Genomic DNA, 20098 nt, shown 5'->3' with positions numbered 1-20098 from the left:
TCTGCTCTTCATTCTCCTCCATTTCAACCACATCCATCTCACATGTAGTTTCAGACGCATCCTCAAGCTGCAGGGATGTGGTCTGATCGGTGTCTGGTTCTGGTTCCAGTACAATCATAATGGTCTGCTCCTGATCTGGATCCAAATAAAACGTTTCAGAGTTTGGTTTTCCATCCGGGTCCCATTCGTCAGATCCACAATCAAACAGGATATACGACTGATCCGGGTTTGATTCACAGTCAAAGCCTAAGTCCTGCTCTGGGTCTTCACAGGGGAAACTGTCAGGAGAATACGGTTCAGTCCAGGAAATTGATGTTGTTTCTGTTTGACTGAGATCAGATAATGCTGCCGGTTCAGACTCAGGTGAATCCTCTCTGATCTCTAAAATGTGTGGCTCGTTTTCACTGAATCCATTCTGTGAGCAGAGATTAGGACACAGACGTAAAGTAAAAAGTTAAAACAATCATAAAAGAGAACTCCTATTTGTATTTGTTTCAAATGGAAATGTTTAAATCGTCATGTCTCTACCTGTTGAGGATGATTTAAAGTCACGTCATTGTGAAGCTCGGTTTGTGTTTGGCAGGGAAGTTGATCCAGAGACACTACAGGCTGCAAAGACGAGGAGGAGACGGACTGGAAGTTCAGGCGCTCCAGGCTCACAACAGGTATGCAGGAATTACCCAGAATCCTCTGGGCCTCTGTATGAACCCTGTGGAAATAAATGAAGACTTGACTGACATTTTTCAAGCAGATCAATCGACACAAATAATGTTGAGCTTTCTAATAGCACAAACAAAATCCTACCTCAACATAGATGATAAAACGTTAAACGAGCAGTTTTACAATTTTGGATATACACCTATTAGCCTTTGGACAGAGTCAGGCTGAATATTTCCATGTGTTTACTGTCTTAACTCAAACTAACAAACAAGATGCACAGAAATGTGAGAGGTATCACTTTCTCATTTAACGCTCAAACGATAGCAAATAAACTTATTTCCCAAAATGTCCAACTTTTCCTTTCAATACAAATGCATGTTGTGATTTAATTTACCTTATTCTCTTCAGTGCAGCTGCCAAACTGGTAACAGGTTGTCTTTGTTGTTGTTCAGATGATGGCAAAGCTGCTCCAGCTTCTCCGTTGTAAAACTGACTTGACTCCTTTTTCATCTCAGAGAATCCACTCTTGCAGACCTATCAAATAATGAGATTGATCCTTCTCATCAATAATAATCAAATTAAATATCAACAACTGTTCTCCCACTTTCTCCGCACTGTAACACTTGTAACGCTTGGTTCCTCAGCCGAAGATTCTGGATTAAGACAGTACTCTCAGATGGCATGGCCTCCAGTGTGAGCTGGGCTCTACACTCTCCTACCTGTGCAAACAAGGTGGCACTCCTTTGGGGAAAGTTGCCATGGCATCTGTGCACCAGGTCTGTCATCTCCAGGAGATCAAGCCCTTTGGGGTTAACTAGGAAAAGAGATACACAGAAGAAGCTGCTGGTTTGAAAACTCCTGTGTATCAATCAAAACAAACAGAAAAGCACAAAAAAGCAGGAGGTGAAGCAGAGGAATTTGATTTTCTGATTTATTTATCTGAACATTTGACCAAGGACAATAATACAGGGAAATTTGAAGGATAATAACATGTAAAAAAAAATAGACATAGCACATGAGTAGAAACATAACGTTCAAAATTCAGGAATCAAGTACAATGGTAATTGTGTCTTACCTGAGTGTGGATATAAGTATTATTAGAACAAGATGTGTGCTTCAGGAAGCAGGTGAGTGTCCTCGGGTGGATGTGAGCTGAAGATGAGAGGGATGCAACTGTTACATGTGTCCAGTATCAAGGGTGACACGGACAATTTGATTGGTGGAAAGCAGATTCAACCTCGACCAGCTGTGACATTGCAGCACTTCTCATTGACAGTCACAAGTGCATCATGAATTGTGCTTCAGAAATGGTTTGACTTCAGTAGTCCTATTGTGGGATAGCTGTACTTTTACTTTACATGACATTGTAAGAGGCACCATATTTTATAATATCACCGTCTCAAAATGAACTAGTAACTTTAGCTCTTGGAAAATACAGTTATGTAAAAACCAACAAATATAAAGCATTTCCAAATGGAATTCCTAAGTAGAGTTCTTTCATATTGAGTACAGTACTTGAGTACATGTACATGGTTGAATTCCATTTTCATTGTTCTGACAGAACTACAGCAACATAAATTGTATATAGCTTGAAATATCCTACAACATTAATTACTGATTATTTAAAGAATAACATCCCTAAGAGGTTTGATGAGGTTGAATAAGGCTCAGAAACTCCTGTGAAGCAGGAACATTTGTCTTTTCCTCCATCGAAGCATGAAGCAGATATCAGAATATCAACCGGAAAGTTATAAAGTAATAAATTATTATTCAAAATAATTTGCCCCCATTTGAATAACAGGCAACTTTCTGTGAATGAACTTGTAACTTGAGCCTGAATAAACCACGGCTAATGCAGCATCACACTAACTTGATAATGAAAGTGTTTGACTCCTATACTTACTTTCAGTTGCACAGGAAATTGACTTTGCACCTCAGAATAAAATTTACTTTGGTTCCACTCTTGACTCCTACAGGTAAATTGATTAAGAATGCAGAACAACAACACTGACATGTTCTTGTTCCTGATCAAAAGAAAAAGAAAAAAGCACATTTGAATTTATTAAAATTTTTATTTGGATGTAAAACAATTTTCACACACTCATGGATATCAATACCCTGAGATGTCTTATTTTTTCATCAAGATTCATGAATTTTTTTGTATAAAACATCCTATCTCACAATGTGGAATAAAGTGAAAAAATATTTCCCAGATCCGTCCCCTGACCCTTATCCCTAAACCTCACCCATTCGGATCTGCACCAAAATTTAAAGGGTTGGTCCATGATGCATACCACATACTCCCATTATTATTTTGTGTCAATCCATTCAGTAGTTCTATGAGTAATCCAGCTAACTAACAAAAAAATGCAGATGAAAACATCTCGGTGGCTGTAAAAATACACCTTGTCCTGTCAGCTTTGAATAACCGTTGCCATACTTACATGTACACATCGGCAATATTTCATGATCAGTATCAAGATGTTCAGTCAGTAACCTGAGGAAAACAATTAACTAGAACAGTGTGGATGCTTGTTCTCTGGACTATCTGCCCTGTAATGTTTTTCCTTTATTAAAACAAATACCCATACTGCACTGCTTGGCAGGAGAGGTAGTCCTGAAATAGTGATTCTCTACACATGCAAAGATGTAGAAAAAAATTATTAATAGTGTGCTTCTCAAATAAAAAACATCATTTCATCGGCGAATCTGCTACAACACCATGGAGATGAACGGAATAAGATACGTTTTAAGTATTATTCAAATCTCCAGTCCAGAAGGTGGCGGTAGCGAGCCTGTAAGCAGGTTTACCGATCGCCATTAAAACACAAAGAAGACACACTGCTGTTGTCGGGAAGCAAATCTCGCACAAAACCGCGTGAACTCCAAATCCCGTTCCTCTTTCAACTCTCCTCCAAGATGGTAGGTGCTACCGTGAACCCCTCAGCACTGAACTAGAGATAAATCTGTGTCCATCTTCCTGCGTTCGGCCAGGAAAAGTATCATCCAGTGACATGTTGTTGAGCGGTCCCCTCTGCTTAGGGATTCCTGGCTGTTATTACACACATTTATCAGTTATACAGGGATTTGTGAGCAGTTGCCTGTGTGGTAGCTTGGCCTCCGGCTGCTGCAGCTAGCCTGCGGTTTCTGTCCAGTTGTTCGCTTGTCACATTAGTGAAGCCTTGTCTTCATTAATCTGACACAAGTAGCTGCTACAAATGGAAGACGCTGAAAACTGTGCTAAAGGCTTATTCTGCTGTGAGAGCTAAACGCGTCAAAGTACCTGTGTGCTAGCGCTAGCCTCTGAGAATGCTAGGCAGCATGTAAGTACCCGGGGACATGGGATGGACCGGCTGAGCGTGGTTTACTGTTAATGTGTTCGCTGGGTCCCGTTCTGAGTTAATGTAGTTTTGCACTCCTGTGTTTTAAGTGGACAGGCTGTCTACCCCGACGCGAGGCCGGACTAGACGGGTTTTCTAGGTGTTCTGCAATGTTGCTAACCAGCTAGCTTCAAACCTATAGAAGCCACATAAGAGAGTTGAAGTTCAGGAATGCTAACGTTCCTCCATTGTTTCCAAACAGCCAACCAAGGCGACCAAGACCAGGAAGCTCCGAGGACACGTCAGCCACGGACATGGTCGTATCGGTGAGTATCAACATCCCATGTAACCGAGTGCTGAGTAGTTTTAGCTGCTTAAGTCTGGGAATGTCACTGTGATAACGAGCATTATTTCGTCCATCTGCACAGGCAAGCACAGGAAGCATCCTGGAGGTCGTGGTAATGCTGGTGGTATGCATCACCACAGAATCAACTTTGACAAATAGTAAGTGCTGCTCAATGTGTCAGTTGGAGAAATGTTATTGTTTGTGTTCAGCTGAGCCCACATGAACCTGTCTTTAAACTATTAATGCCAAAGTGTGATACAAAATAATGCACTGCTGCTGATGTTAGAACTTTGTTCTGTTGACATGCATCTTATACTTGAGAGTGTGTTGTAGAGAACGGTATAGTAGTCAATACCATGACATTTCTGTGATTCTTGATATCCAATTCAATAATATGACCAAAAACTAAACAATATATCCGATTTACTTAAACACACACTGTTTTATCAATGAACATACAAAACTAGTGGTTATGTAACCTTTTCCTGACTCAATGACTAATAAACACCAGAGGCAGCACATGCAATGTACTATATAAGTGCATGGCTGCAATGGGGACAAAAAGACAACTCTGTGTGGTGGTTAGTGAAGTGGGAAGATTATCTGGGAACACTTGAAAAGTAATGTGCAGTACAGCAATCCCAAGGAAAATTAAATTGCATTATATTGTAGTTGGGAAACGCAGTGTCTGTTAGATTCTTCATATTGTATGGTAATCATTGTTATTAGTCAGTTCTGCTCATCTGCAACTGCAGGCCTGTGTTTACTGCACTGTTAGTATGAATGTGTCGAGGAACAATTCCTGACACGGTTTATGTGTTTATCAGCAGTAGTAGCTACATGTCAATGCAGATTAATAAACTGATTTTCAATAGTCCAGATATAGGACAATGAAATTTGTGTTAAGCATGTATTAATTAGTTGAGCATGGCATTGTACCTCATTCCTGCTGAAGTGTTAGTCAAGTAATGCATAATCTTTGTGTAGAGACTAGAGTCTCACCCTGACACAACCATTGTCTTGGTGTGCTAGAGTCCTCTTAGAGTGAAGACTGGTCCTATTCACCGACTGGCTTTTTGTTGGTCAGTCACCCACATGGGCAGTTACAAAGCTTCCATCATGATTCGGTCAAACTTTGCTGACTTATTTTGTGCTTGTATCAGACACAAGCACAAAATTTATGGTACAGCAATACTTCTAACTAAAGATAGATTGCTTGTCCAAGAGACAACCTATATTTCCAGTCCCGTTATTCCAGAAATGCATGTAGTCAGCTGTTTTGTAGTAAACCTTACATCAGTGTTTTCTGTTGACCCTCAGCCATCCGGGCTACTTCGGTAAAGTGGGTATGAGACATTACCATTTGAAGAGAAACACAACCCACTGCCCCACCATCAACCTGGACAAGCTGTGGACGCTGGTGAGCGAGCAGACCAGACTCAACTATGGCAAGAAGCCTGAGGGTCCCGCCCCCATCATTGATGCTGTGCGCGCTGTAAGTGTTGGCCACAAAACTCTTGTCCCTTATCGCTGTTAAAACAATGCAAAGTTTGGGTCATTGGGAGCCTGAATGTCCCCGACTCATCACATCAAGGATGTAACAACGAACAAAGTTATAATTTTAAATGTCAACCATAGTGTTACCAGTTTAATTTGGAGGTTAAATTCCCATCTGCAATGTCTCACACTAAGTGTGTAATCAGTGTAGAGAATCAGTTGGCTGTACTGACTCAAATGTTCTCATCTGATTTGGAAAAGTGTTTTTACTAAGTTTGATTTTCCTGCTTGGTTCATTTTTATATTTATGAATCTACTCTTTATTTTTCCTACAGCTACTCGTGTTGAAATACCCCGATAGCTAAAGCATGCAATTCTGTTATTTGAGAAGCCTTTTTCACCTGGCGTTAAAAACATTGTTAATAGTCCAAGTAGTAAGTAATTGATTTTTGAAGCTCTAATTTTGAGAGGCATTGCAGATAAAATGTAAGAGCTTTGAAAAAGTAATTTCCTGTTAAGTTTGGGCAATTATTGCCCAGCTGTAGAGTTTGTACATGAAAACAGCTCAGTGGCATTGTGTCAGATGACGAAACTTGGTTTATTTAACTATGGTGCACTAATGTATCTTATATTTTTACAGGGCTACTACAAAATTCTTGGAAAAGGCAAGCTGCCCAAACAGCCTGTGATCGTCAAGGCCAAGTTCTTCAGCAGAAGGGCCGAAGAGAAGATCAAGGCAGTGGGAGGAGCATGCGTGCTGATGGCATAAAACTCCCGTCAGTGTGTTTTTTGCAAAAATAAACTGTATAAATGGGAACGTGTTTGTCAGGTCTGCTTTCTTATGGCTTAACGTATGGCACAATGAATAAACTACACAATCTTTCAATTTTTTTTGCAAAGGCAACTATTACAATGTTCTAGTACGTTGAATAACTTCCTTGTCAGGATCATTTACACTGATGTGAGCACAGTTATGACCAAGTTACGTGGATGAAGGCATCCAAGACATCTGATTTATACCAAATTTAGATTAGGGACCCGCTCACTGAGAGGATACTGAGCTTCATAAAACAATGTCATTGACCCATTTTGACTTATTTGGTTATGGACTTTTTTTTACCAGTAACCAGCTTATAAAGACTTGGTTGTGAAAACCACTAAAGATTTGATGCAGCAATAATTTTACATTTGAGGTTCACTCCAGTTTTGAAAAGTTGAGTAAGGGAACCCTGGAAACTGGCAGTGAATCTTGGTGTAGAAACATCAGGAGGAAAGGAGTTGGTAGCAAGTCTTGAGCAAGGAAGATTCTGAAGCCTAGAAATGAAATCATAAAAAGTTATGGAGCTAACAGTCAAACTTGATGGCCTACAGGGAGACACCTGTTTATTAACTTACCAAACGGTGACTTATCTATCCAGCAAGTATTTTAAACCTTATCGTACAGACTTAACTGCAGAACTTGATATGGAGCAAAAAGATTTATGCATCTAATGAAGATTTTCCTATTTCATGACCTGACCCTCAGACTGGTGTTTCGTTTTTAAGGTTAACAAAGATTAAGGGTGCAGCCTTAAGAACATTTATTTTATGAAGTGAACAAGGATTTTTGGAAACTCACTAGATGATTATTGGCAGGTTTGCAAACCCTTCCAAGTGTTCAGAGATAAACACCAACGTTACTGGGTGCTGTTGGGGGGCGGGGCTTAGCATGCAGCACTTCCTGTCCTGACTCTTCTTCCCCGCACACCAACGATCGGAGAGTGAAAGTAATGCTTCAAGCACTGGGAAGTGGAACATGTGAAAACAACACGATAAAGGTAAGTGACAGAAGAAGCGTGGGTTTCTCTGAAGCGTGGTTTTGACATATCAGTGTCGTGATTCTGCGCATTTTCTCTCAACGCAACAAGTAAACACGTAAACCATCTTCTCACTGGATCACTGGCATAAAGCGACTTTAGAAGCGGACACGTGAGATCGCAGCCGTGTCGTGAAAACTTCGGTTGACTTTACGAAGAACGTGAGTTGCTGCGAAACAAAAACTAAAACAGCCGCATTCTATTAAAGCTTAAGAGTGGCGTTAATCTTCACGCATGCGCAGTTTCGTTGATTTTATGCTGCGTTCGCTTGTCCTGTATTAATTGAGAGACATAGAATGAAGTAGCTCATGATGATGTTGGTGAATAAAACCACCAAACCTATAATTCTACTGACCGATGAAAGTTTTTGTTTTTAATAACAAGCCGACTGGTCGATAAATTGACATCAGACAAGTTATCTGCAGCATTTAAAAATAATTTTGTTATTTGTCGTTGTTTCTCAGGTATATCTTATTTTTAAAAGGCCAGCTCTAGTTAATTATTTGTGATGATTTGCTTCTATTATAAGTTCATAATGAATGCAGTATGTTCGGCTTTTTGGAGATGGTCAGAGTTCAATGCAGTAGAGTTTATTCTTTTACAAGTGATAAACCAGAGCTGGCTCCGTAGCCCAAATGAAGACTGAGCTTTGAACCCCCTGATTTTATGCTCAACCCTGTCTCTGCGGTTGATCGTTCAACCAATCAGGAGGTGGCTTTCCCTACCTCCTTTCTAGTTCAAAACTTCTAAATAGTGCCGAATCTAATGAAGACGTTTGTCCTTTAGTTAATTTTTGGCATTTAGGCAAATCAGTGGTTTTTAATGGTATATTAAATCACTTGTGAGACCTATTTTAAATCTTAGACATTGGAGGCCTTTGAACTGAGCCTTTAATCGGACGCCCTTGATCTGAACCGTTACAACTAAAGGCCTCATTTGCCTGCCGCTGCAACTTAAAAACATAGAATAAGTACATAAGTTTGCAAAGAATAAATGTATACAGTATTTTCTACATCCAAGGTCACCTGAGTTTTTACATGACTCGGTCATGACCAGCCACGCCTGGCTGGAGTCTTCCCTGCAGCGCTCTGCCAGTCTCGGTCTGGAGGTGCTGAAGCGGGCCTCCAGGCGCAGCGTGGACTGGACCAGCACTGGTCCATCCCAGACCCCGACTACCATAGAGGAAGACACGCAATTCCCTACTAAGGTGCCAACATGGTTTCTGTGTAATGTTACTGCTTCAATTGGTTGATTTACCCTGACTGAGTTTTATATTAGCTCATCTATTCTCAAGTCAAGCTCCTTGCTTTTGTTGCCTTTTCAGAGATGCCACACAGAGCTAAATGATGCCTTTGGGACCCTGGCAGAGCTAATGGCACAGACAACCAATCAGTGCAAGGTCAGTAAATATCTGTGAGGTGTTAAGTCCTCACCTGATGTGTCTGTGCTCTCAGCCAGTGACTGAGAAGACTAACATATACTCTCTGTGCTGTAGAGGTTTTATGAGTCAGGCTGTTGCACTGACCCAACTGACAAAGAGAGGAAACACGTGTCCAGGTTCCACACTCGACCAGCTGCTGGGAAGACACCCGCCACTCTGCCAACCAGGGAACACGTAAGAGCTTTGTATAGCAGAAAGTTGTTTGAATCTGATAGAAACTAGAAACTAGACTTCTTTGGCCGAGATAGTAAATGATGCATCTTGTAGAAAGAATATTATTTTGATATTTCTGCTGCTTCTTGAATTTAACAGTCATTAGAGAAACTCTACAGTGCTTCCACATCAGTTTCATTCCTCAAGTTCTGTGATGCTTTTATGCAAAGACAATTTCTTTCTTCAGGGTCAGGTTTTGGGAACAGGTGAAGATTACCACATCGAGGTTGCTCCGGGAACGTATTCCATCACTGCCTCCATTCCAGAGTTGCAGCAGCAGACTCAGATGGTTAGTGTCAGAGCTGGAGAGAGCATCGACCTCACCTTTAACCTCTGACCAAACCAAACCCTTCACCTGCTTTCACAGAACAGACCAATTCTGATGCTAAGTATACATGTTTTGTTGCCTGTTTTACATGGAGTTTATATTCTATTTTATTATCGGAAAGTATTCTTTCCTGCATAATGAGAAGCCATATTTTGTTGAATTTTATTTATTGTATTGAAATTAAACCATGATGTCATCCACTTAACAGTATTTTACCTGCATCAGTGTAATCAAATAAAGTGTTTTTTATTCAAACAGCATTATGTTGTTTTACAGACTTTATTGACACATGTCAAGTTTCAGAATCTGCACTCTGACATGTTTTTCCTAAACAGTAGCATTGTATAGGCTGCAGTCCCACAGGTGGTTAAGGTTAAAGGTTCATGCCAAAAATGTCTATGATGTTAGCTCTTCTTCCGTTAGCACCAGGAAGTGACTGAAACACAGAGCTGTGATTGGACAAGGAGGTGCTGTTCTGCGGGACAGGGAAGCTGAACTTCACAGGTTGTGAGGTCCTCCTGGGGGCCTTGCTCCCTGCAGATTAACATAGAAAATTATCAACATGCACAGATCTCCTGCAGGTTTAACTGGTGTTACTTTACATTATCAGAGGTTTGCAGAATGCATGTTTTTTGTTGGAAACCTCAACGGCAATACCATAGTTTAACCACGATACCAGTGTCACTGATTTTGCTATGCAACTGCAATGGCAACAGGCAGTGGCTAAACGATTTATGTTTTCAGGTTGTCTGTCCTTCTGTACGCACATCAGTCCCATTCTTGTGAACAATTAATTGATTTCAGATTTCAGGGGTCAAAGGTCACTGACCTTATCTGTAGACTGTAACTATACTGGTTGGCGGAGGCATACAACCACAGGTTGGATTTAGGGAAGTGATATCAATGGATTTGTGCACTTTAGGGGCTTGACTGAATTTAAGGGGACTGTTCCAGTCTTGAGTACAAGGTGAAATCAATATTAAATAATAAATGTTTAAATAAAACATGACAGCATCTAGTTTGGAATTGGTTTGTTTCATCAAATTGTTGCCCCACATTGAAAATAACACCAAATACACCTTTTCACAAAACACAATCACAAACACAGAGGGCATGAATTTATAATGTACCAGCATTTTCAAATGGACAGGTTTGACCCAACTCTAAATCATTTTCTCAAGCAAAGTTTGGCCAAAGTTCTTTTTCCTGTTTCAAAGCGTTTTATCACACAGATGTTTAATGATCCTGTGACCCTATTACTTTTTGTGACACCGACAGTGTCCTGCCCTTTATTAGCATTTACCATGTATTTTACATGTCTGAAAGGATATCTTGATAAACATGTCACTACGCTGAATGGTCACTATGGTACTGTGAAAAACTGATCTGTACTTCAGTTTTCTCTGGATGGATGATGTTTATGCTCGTTCTCTTTTGTGCCGTAAAGCAAAACAAGATGATTTCCCTCAAAGAACTTATTAGTTTAGTGAGTGTCTGTGTTTCCCACCTGGCTGTCTGTGCTGAGGCTCGGGCCCTATACTCCTCCAGTACCTCCAGGGAGGACGTTGGTGTTTACTCCTCATTTTCACCGCAGGAGGAAACATTGCTCTGGTCTCACCATCAGTAAGAGATGACGAGGACCAGGACTCTGGGTCACTTTTTCCCATTTCTATATCTTTGAGGTCCAGCCGGTTATCCCGCATTGCCCTCTCAGATCCATCCATCTCTCCGAGGCTGGACCTGTATCTGGGTGGAACCACGCAGGGCCGATGGTTGGTGACTGAAGGGCAGCAAGGAGAAGTTGAGCAGTCATAGCAGAACAGCTCGGGGGGGCAGGAGGAGCTGCAGGCATAATGCCAGCTGCAGTTTTGACTCTGAGCGAATTTTGGGATTTGGAGCTCTCTGGTTATCCTGTCATGGTGAGATTCCAAAATGGGTAAAACCAGGCGGTCAGGAACCAGAGACACACACCTGTTCCACATCAGCACCCGGAGACTCACACCACCATTAGCTGCAGGAAAAAGACTAAGATATAACAGGGCTTTACTGGGAGTGCTCATGAGTAGATATAACAACAATAATCTTGACATGCACCATCTTCAGTATAGAGAACATTTGTTAATTTGTATTTCTTTGTAAAGACAAAAAAGTATGAAAGCAATATAAAAAGTGATTTTCCAAGTCCTATTTTCTAGCCATTATTTGTTTATATTAAGAATACCAGTACCGTGTCTAGTGAAATTATACTGTTCTGAATAGCGCTTTGAGTAGTATTCAAGACTAGAAAAGCGCTATATACTGTAAATACAGACAATTTACCATTCTTTAAATGAAGGAGATCAGCTCTTATGGTGAAATACAAATATTCAAATATCAACATGCTGGAGTTTATCCGAGGACATGTTTTTGGAATTAGCAGGCAGATGTGGAATTAGCTATTGTTCCTGTTAACAATGAACCAGTGGTTGGACAGATATCTGTCACTGAATTAGTTTGATTCTTAAGAAAACCTAAAAATATCTTTCAATAAATATAATCCTGAACAGAATTATTCAGGAGAAGGTATAATTTAATTGCTCCATTCACATCACTGCATGCATCTGTAAAAATGTTTCCTCTGCACTTCCAAAACCACCTCTGCGCTCTGTGATGGCCATCACTCTCCCCGGCCCGTAGCTTCTCAGATTTGGTCCCCATGGCGACAGTACAGCGTCTCCAGGAACCAGACAGCGCGTATGATGCCCGAGGTGGTGGCTCACCATGTCCAGGGAGCAAACCAGCTGCCTCTGGGAGGAGACCACGCCCAAGCCAGCAGTGCCTGGACAGTCAAATTCAACCACCCAGACTCCTTTGCGGCCCTGAGTTTAGACATATGGGAATAAGTCGCTTGTGATCCTTTTGCCCAAACCACCTCCAGGGTTGTTCAGGGATGAAGAGCGACAGCACATAACATATGTAAGTGTGATCGTGATCGACAGAACAACTACTTGTGACTAATCAGTAACTCAACAATTATCCAGATCCACTTTTCATAACAGCACACACACACATACAGAAAGACACACCTGTTATTTTACTATCACTGTGTGGACAACTCATTGATAGGATGCATTCAGGAGCCTTTAGCACGTTCCCTACCTCCACACACACACCGTGAGACACACAAACACGACATCGGCTCACCTGAACTTGTTGTATGACAGTGCCCAGATAATACAAGCCATCCACCTCTCTCCTGGCCAGCACACAGGATCCAGGGAAGAACTCTGAATGGGCCAGGGTTCGGTCCGACAGCACACAGGAGGGCACCAGGCGGGCCGGAATATCCAGACTGGACCTGAGAGGCCAGGGTACGGCTGACGTGTGTATGTCACTGGGCGGATGATTGCACCCAAAGCACAAACTATATGTATGATATCTGAGACCTGATGATCATGCTTTCAAATGAGTAGGTAGTTAATCATGAAAACTGACCTGAGCAGAGAAGACATGTTGTTCTGCTGCTGTGGGATTGTCACTGAAGTGGACAGACAGCGACACCTGACTGGAGAGACGAAGGGCACTGACGATTGGCTCTCAGCTACATACAGAGGAGTCACCTGATGGCAGGCATAGAGAAAAAGTCACAATGTCATATGTGGACATTGTCACTGTTTCTTATATATATACTTTACTTATCTAACAAGGAAACTAGTTTGGATTGTAGGTGTAATGTAACGCAGCGATCGGTGAGCTTACCGCTCTGATTAGACAGCTTGGGTGCAAAGCAGGGCCGGGTCTAGGCAGGGGCAAGAGGGGGCCTGGCCCCCTCAAATAAATGTTGTGCCCCCTCAAACTAAATCCCAATTTATAATAATAATAATATAATAAAGCACAATGCCCCCTCAAGATTTGTGGCTGCCCCCTCATACATGCCTGTCTAGACCCGGCCCTGAAAGGCTCATGGGACTGTTAAGTGTCATGGTTAAATGTTGCTGTTATGGTCGTTGTTTCAGTTTAGTTATTTTATGTTTGTGTGTCGGGATAGTTTATGTTTGCTGATAAATGTTGCCACCATGACTGTGCGGTGTCTTAGGATCCAGTCACTGTCAGTGTAGCTTGTTAGCTGTAGCTGTCTGAATAATAAAGTAATTGAGTAGATTATAAAAGCATAGGTTATAATAGTCAATGCAGCTTCCAGGTCATGATGTCATGCCCCTATATGACATTTTCACAACTGGATTCAATATCAATATAGTAAATTGAACTCAATCACTGATATAAACATCACCACTTGAGGTGATATGATATTCAAACACATGTTGATATACCTGTAACTACTGTTAGTTCTCTTGACTCAAGTATTGATTTGGTTTCATCTCTAATAGTTAAGTTCTTCTCCTTCTAGTTTTTGCTTGCCATGTTGATGCATTGCAGGACCTGACCTAATGTACTTGATGCATTATTCAAAAAGAGTCAGGTGTATTGAACCCTGCTCTTTGAAATGAAGTCAGAGCAACCACTCTGATGAAAAACATCCTATGAATAGTTAAAGTTGGGATTCATCTAAAAACAGTGTAGCACCCTTCCTCTGGCCAATTGATGTTAAATCTAATCACAGCAGAGAGGAGTCACGATCCCCTGGTAGCTTCAGGTACATGAGTTGGACAAGTAAAAGTGAAAAGAAGTTGTGTTTCTTCTTCAATCCACCACATACCATCCAGCAAACCTTCTGTCATACCTTCCCCAGTTTCCCATCGGAACCGTCTCCAATCACGTAACAGCTTCCTCCTGTGGCCTGAGTCAGACACTGCAGGTAACCTCTTGTGTTGCCGTCTAGCTGACCGTATGCCTCCTGCAGATAGAACGTGTTCACAGGCCTCTTGGCTGCCAGGGCGGGCAGAGCTCTCAGCACGGCCTCCGGCTGGTCAGGGAGGTCGGTGGTGAGCAGGTGGACGGCGTGACATGTCGGGTCAGAGAGTGCAAAACTCAGGGCGGCCAGGAGACCTCTGCCGGGGCCGCACCTGATGGAGTGAATCCAGGACAGAGCAGTGTACACTGTGTCAGGAGCACAGGGAAGCATGTGGTGGGACCAGCAGTTCACCTGCAAAGTGGATAACAGAAAATGAGTCCTAAATTAGAGGGGCTCTCTGATTAAATAAAACATTTTATATTCAAATTTAATATTCTCTCAGTAAATAGGACACTTCAAACTTTGATTTACTTAACCTTTTTTTTTTTAATACCATGTTATTTAGATTAAACCATTCAGTCAGTCCATCAAATCACAACCTCTGAACTCATATAGATAATCATGGTTCCACAGGCCACAATGACAAACTGCCTTTAACTCATTAAACAGAAGCAATTCATTGTATTTATTAAATAGCCATTCTTTATAGTAACAAGGGAGATTTAAGCCAGCCACAATAGATGATTTGTCAGCATGTTGTTCTTTCCTCTGATAATTTTGTATTATTATCAAGGGGTTGTAACAAACATTGATACCCAAGAGAAAGTTTCCTTCGCTGATTTCCTGGGTCTGTACTCGGGAAACAGCCCCCCCCCCCCCTCCCCCTCCCCTCCCCTTACCTTGTCTGAGAATGTTACGATGTTGAAGAGAGAGTCCCTTTGTGAAGCTTTAGTCAGCAGGGTCTGGATCAGAAGCCGTTTCACTGACCCCAGAACCGCTCTCATGCTCTCTGAGCTGTCCAGGACAAAAGTGATGTTGCAGCCTTCTTTTCCCACAAACAGTGGGATCAATGCATCCTCAGACACCCCCATCTGCCTGGATGCCATTCCAACACTGAAAATCCTGAAGGAGTGATACCATTTACCTGATTTTCAGTGGTTTTATATAAAGTCATAGATTTTCTGGACCTTATTTAGACCTTTGCTAAATTTAACATTGTAATATTACAAATACAATGGATGATTGTATCACGTGAGCAAATAAACCTGTATGTTAATCTGAATGTGATATCTGGCGCTCACTGACAAATTGAACGGTTCAATGCAGTTCACTCTCATGATTATTTGTTAGAGAATTACAGAATTCGTCAATCACTCATATCCTCCCCCCTCCCCCCATTCGAAAAAAACCCTCATCGGATCTCATTGGACATGTCACCTAAATCGATGTTAAAAAAGCGGGAGTCGCCAAAAGCCACTTATTTGCATGCATGTACAATTTTAAGATGATCTGGAATTTTACAGATATTATTGGTTTAAAATATCCACTCTCTTTAGAAATTTAGACTATATTTTCTAGATTCCTAAACTTGTGCTTGAGAAATATGTTACTCGCTGTAGTTGTACTAAACATATTATTTGTTTCCTTAATCTCTTGGTGTGAAAAAGTTCTGATATCCCAAAATATTCACATTTTTAATCTCTTTTGTAAATGGTGAGTGGAACAAGTTCTCAGATATTTTACTTAAGTAAAAATAGCCATGCTACAGTGTAGAAATACTCAAAAGTAAAAAGACTTGAATCCAATTTTTTCTTAAATATTTTACTGAAAACATAATCAGATATGCTCACAACAATGCATGTTGGCAAAATCATGTTTTGTATTAAATATAAATATATATACACTATATATAAAGTAATTGAAATGTGAAATACTCAAGTGAAGTACATGTTGCTCAAAACTCTAATTTAGTATAGTACTTGAGTAAGGTCTTTCAGATTCATCCCATCACTTAAACAAAGTTTAAAACTTGTGACTGACAATAACAGGAAACATAGTTATTCTACTAATGTTCTGTCACCACAAACACCACACACAGTAAAGGAAACAGCTAAATAAACAACTATTTCCTTGTTATTTGATCTAAAGTTAAGTAAAGACTCAGGATTTACCTACACTTTAATGTGGTGTGCACAGGCAGCCGCAGGCGTCCACTTGGCCTCACTGTTGATGTTAGTTTCTATGGAGAAGAGTTCAGCATCATGGCCACTGGGGGGGCTGTTCACCTGCCAACCAGCCAACCAGCGTGCGTTACCAAATACTACAGTGATGATACAGTTGCTGGGTTACAGTCACCCTCTTCAGCGTTAGCTGTTATTAACAGCTCTAATTATGTCATGCTACTTTTAGCTGGCCCAGTTTTATAAGTGTTCCTGAGAAAAAATAGCACAGGGACAGATGATTAAAGAGATATGTATTGCATTGTGTGTTATGTACATAATGTTAGATGCTGAATCTTGTTTGTAGCAAAGTATGCAAGAGCACATAAGGAAAAACATGATTTGGGATTTAATTTGATATACTTTACTACAGTCACATGATAAAACAAGTCACAAGAGTCACTGTCAGGCAGTGACCTCGATGCAAATACATGTCTCAGACTAGAAAACACATTAACAGCATTATAAAATACAGTAGATAAACAGTTGGTCTGTGTGCAGTACATTGTGCAAAGCTTTTTCTCAGAGCCTGATTTCAGATATAAATATAATATAGAATACAAGATGTATGGCGTGTTGTCAGGTTTCATCAGGTGATTAGAAAGATGCCATGAAATAAAATGTATTGCTATTATTATTATCATTATTATTATTAAGAGTTTAAGAATACAGTTCTATCACAACCTATAACTATAATGTTCACAGCCCTACAACTTCAACTGTAGTGACAATAGTAAATAATATAATATGCTACAAGAATGCAATATATTGTCGGTGCTACATGAGGAATTTGCTGTGTTAACCGCTGCCTTTATGGTAACGTTACATCACCAATGAATGCATTCATTCATTCATGAATGCATTGAAGAAATGGGCTGAGTGAAAGTGAGAATGTATAAGGTGGGAAATCTGAATTTCCCCTAATAACCTAATGGTCTAGTTATAAGAGTAAAGAGAGAAGATCAGTATCCCAGGTCTCTGAAGTCAGAGGAACTGCTGCACAAATAATGGAGAAAAATAAGCATAAATTACTGGTTTAAATTAAGATTTGGAGCAAAGCATCTGGTAAAATACATAGTTTTAGTGTCAATATATGTTACACATGCTGATTAGACCACAGTTTTCTTGTAAAAAGACTTATATTACCAACGATGCATTTAGTTTTAAGCAGTGGCGGAATAGGTATCTGTAATTTAAATAAAATCAACACCACACGTTCAAGTTATCAAGTAATATGATATTATTATAAATATATTAATAATATATTTTTATTTGTATTATTATGCTTTTAAAAAAAAATACCAGCATATAGTTTAAAACAGATGTGCTTCTTGCTACAATATGCAGTTGGTCCCGCTTATATGCAATGGAACAGTAATTTGATTTTCATTTTTCTGAATGAAATGTGTTTGTAAAAGAGGACATGTACTCAGACAGTGACAATGATTGAAAGGTAATAAAACAATCATGTTACCTTTCTCCGAATGGCCTTTTAACAAATGGAACTTGCTCCCTCACAGCTGTCCCAAACACCAACATCTGCTTTTCAGTGTCAATTACACACTATAAGAAAAGCAAAATCAGTCAATTATTATCGTATCTGCAGTGTCTTTAAGTTTATGGAGATATTTAACTGATCCTGAGTCTGAGTCGAGGTGAATGATATGATTTACCTTTTGTGACTTAAGTGTCTTGTTTCCTAGCGACATCAGTGGCCTGTCACTTTCTGCAAATACAAAATACATATAAATAAATGGTGGACAATAATGTCAAAGTGGCTACAGTCTCAAGGACTCATTCTACTCTCAAATTAGTCTTATTTCTCTTCCTTACCAAGTATGGCAAATGAGCACATGATCCTGAGTTGTCCGATGGTCAGACTGAGTCCCTTGATGTGGCCGTCGATGTAGAGTTTACTCTGAAATGGAAACCCCTCCACCTCCTCTTTGTGTTCCTCCACCAGCTCTTTCAAACTTTGAGAGAAACAAAAGCATTACCCTCTGGACATTGAAAATTCACTAATGTCAGTCAAATGGACAGATGCTGAGAGTGTGTGCTGGGAATCCTCTCACCCTAATCTCTCCACAGTCAGCGAGGACATCCGGTTCAGTCTGCAGCCTGTGTCGATCAGCACATTCACCTCCTGTCCTACACACTGCAGACACACAAAGGAAGTCAAGGTGGAAATGGCTGTATGACGGATGCAACAGAGCCTTAATTACAACAATTTGATGATACAGCTGTAATACCGTTTAAATCTAACTTTTTATCAACATAGTGTATGCACCGTAACCAACTGTCCATCTTCCACTCACATTACATTGCACATAATTCAAATATTCCCTCTCTTCTTCCTCGTCTTCGTGTGGATTTAAAGGACTGCAGCTCAGGAGGACCCCTCCATTGTTCACCGTCACTTCGCACATGTTTATCCTGTCCCGGGAAAGCTTGGTCTCCAGCAGGCGCTTCTGCAGGATATGGTGCGGCTGCTGCAGTCAAAATAAAAAAATAGCACAAGCATGGTTAGAAAACGGGCCAAGTTCTCATTTGATTCCTGTGGAGCTGCAGCTTAGCCTCTGTAAGGACACGGTCCGATGAACTTCAGAGAGCTTCTTCAGTGGCCAGCGACCATGCAGATCAACTAAAATGACATACTTCACAAGAAGTTTTACCAAGTTACCTATAGGTTTGAGTTCAAGGGTGAAAATGTCAGTCAAATGTAAATGTCAGAGTAAGAGACACGGACACAGATGCAATATCACATTGTCACAGTCGTTGAGGTTTGTTTGCCTGTTGACATTTACAGTGTCCCATGTTCTTCAAGCATAACATGTTCTGCATGAGCTAATCCTGTGTCAGAACCCATCAAATCATTTTAGTATGGTTATGTTTGAGTCTTAATTCATGCAATATGGGAAATCTATTTTTATGCACGCACCTAACTAATAATGTTTCAAAGGAACCCCAGACTAGTTCACTGGTGTGAAAGCAACAATATACTCATCATCCGTTTCCCATAAGCCAGCCAGGTGTAATAACTTATATAACATTTACATGTTGCGTGTCACTGCCCCCGTCAACTAAAAAGACATCGATGTCATGATTTAAATATATTATATTTATATATTATATTACAGAGGCTGGACTTTGCTATGTAAAATATAAAACCTGACAGACACATGCAGTGGCTCAGCCAGTTTAAACGGTTGTTAGAGTGAATATGTCCAAATAGGATAAATGTGATAATAGTGTTATTAGGCCTGTCAGGTGTGGCTCACCCCTTGTTTAGAAGTGCCGAGCATCTTGAGTCCATCGAGTGGCAGCAGATCAGCAGAGTCTTTGTGCAGGAACCTGATCGCCTGTTTCAGTCTCCTCTGCTGCCTCAGAGCCGCAGCGTCCTCCTGCTCCTCTTCCCGCATCCCTGGGAACATGACAGCGGGTAAATGAGTCAGACCGAGGCGGTGAGAGTCTGTCCTGTCCCCCACACTGTTGACATATGGTGACTCACTGCAGTCTTCTCCTGGACGATAGGTGTCGCCGCTGAGA

The 20098-nt window shown here is 40.7% G+C and overlaps 3 protein-coding genes and 1 non-coding gene across 4 annotated transcripts; 3 read left to right on the top strand and 1 right to left on the bottom strand.

The window, feature by feature from the left end:
* Positions 1 to 3141: 3141 nt before the first annotated feature.
* rpl27a (ribosomal protein L27a) lies at positions 3142 to 6640 on the top strand. The gene is given in 7 exon segments (XM_061077262.1): positions 3142 to 3148; positions 3433 to 3499; positions 3501 to 3582; positions 4243 to 4306; positions 4409 to 4484; positions 5647 to 5821; positions 6464 to 6640. Coding segments are annotated over 7 exon segments (600 nt in total). The 3' UTR covers positions 6593 to 6640.
* Positions 5310 to 5437, top strand: LOC133009928 (small nucleolar RNA SNORA3/SNORA45 family). Its single transcript, XR_009680626.1, has one exon. It is a non-coding gene; the product is annotated as a small nucleolar RNA SNORA3/SNORA45 family (small nucleolar RNA).
* A 913-nt stretch (positions 6641 to 7553) lies between the features above and the next one.
* Positions 7554 to 9921, top strand: akip1 (A kinase (PRKA) interacting protein 1). The gene is made up of 5 exons (XM_061076393.1): positions 7554 to 7640; positions 8700 to 8886; positions 9004 to 9078; positions 9175 to 9294; positions 9521 to 9921. Exons 2-5 carry the CDS (start codon positions 8728 to 8730, stop codon positions 9668 to 9670), a joined length of 504 nt encoding a protein of 167 aa, XP_060932376.1. The 5' UTR covers positions 7554 to 7640; positions 8700 to 8727; the 3' UTR covers positions 9671 to 9921.
* Positions 9922 to 17514: 7593 nt separating this feature from the next.
* On the bottom strand, positions 17515 to 19971 carry LOC133009723 (nuclear receptor-interacting protein 3-like). Its single transcript, XM_061077261.1, has 7 exons — positions 19831 to 19971; positions 18868 to 19041; positions 18625 to 18707; positions 18386 to 18525; positions 18226 to 18278; positions 18027 to 18115; positions 17515 to 17545 (listed from the first exon to the last, which is right to left on the bottom strand). Exons 1-7 carry the CDS (start codon positions 19969 to 19971, stop codon positions 17515 to 17517), a joined length of 711 nt encoding a protein of 236 aa, XP_060933244.1.
* Between the last annotated feature and the right edge of the window lie 127 nt (positions 19972 to 20098).

The sequence above is a fragment of the Limanda limanda genome, chromosome 8 (assembly GCF_963576545.1).
Source record: "Limanda limanda chromosome 8, fLimLim1.1, whole genome shotgun sequence".
NCBI classification, from domain to species: domain Eukaryota; kingdom Metazoa; phylum Chordata; class Actinopteri; order Pleuronectiformes; family Pleuronectidae; genus Limanda; species Limanda limanda.
This window is presented reverse-complemented; position numbering and strand designations above follow the sequence as displayed.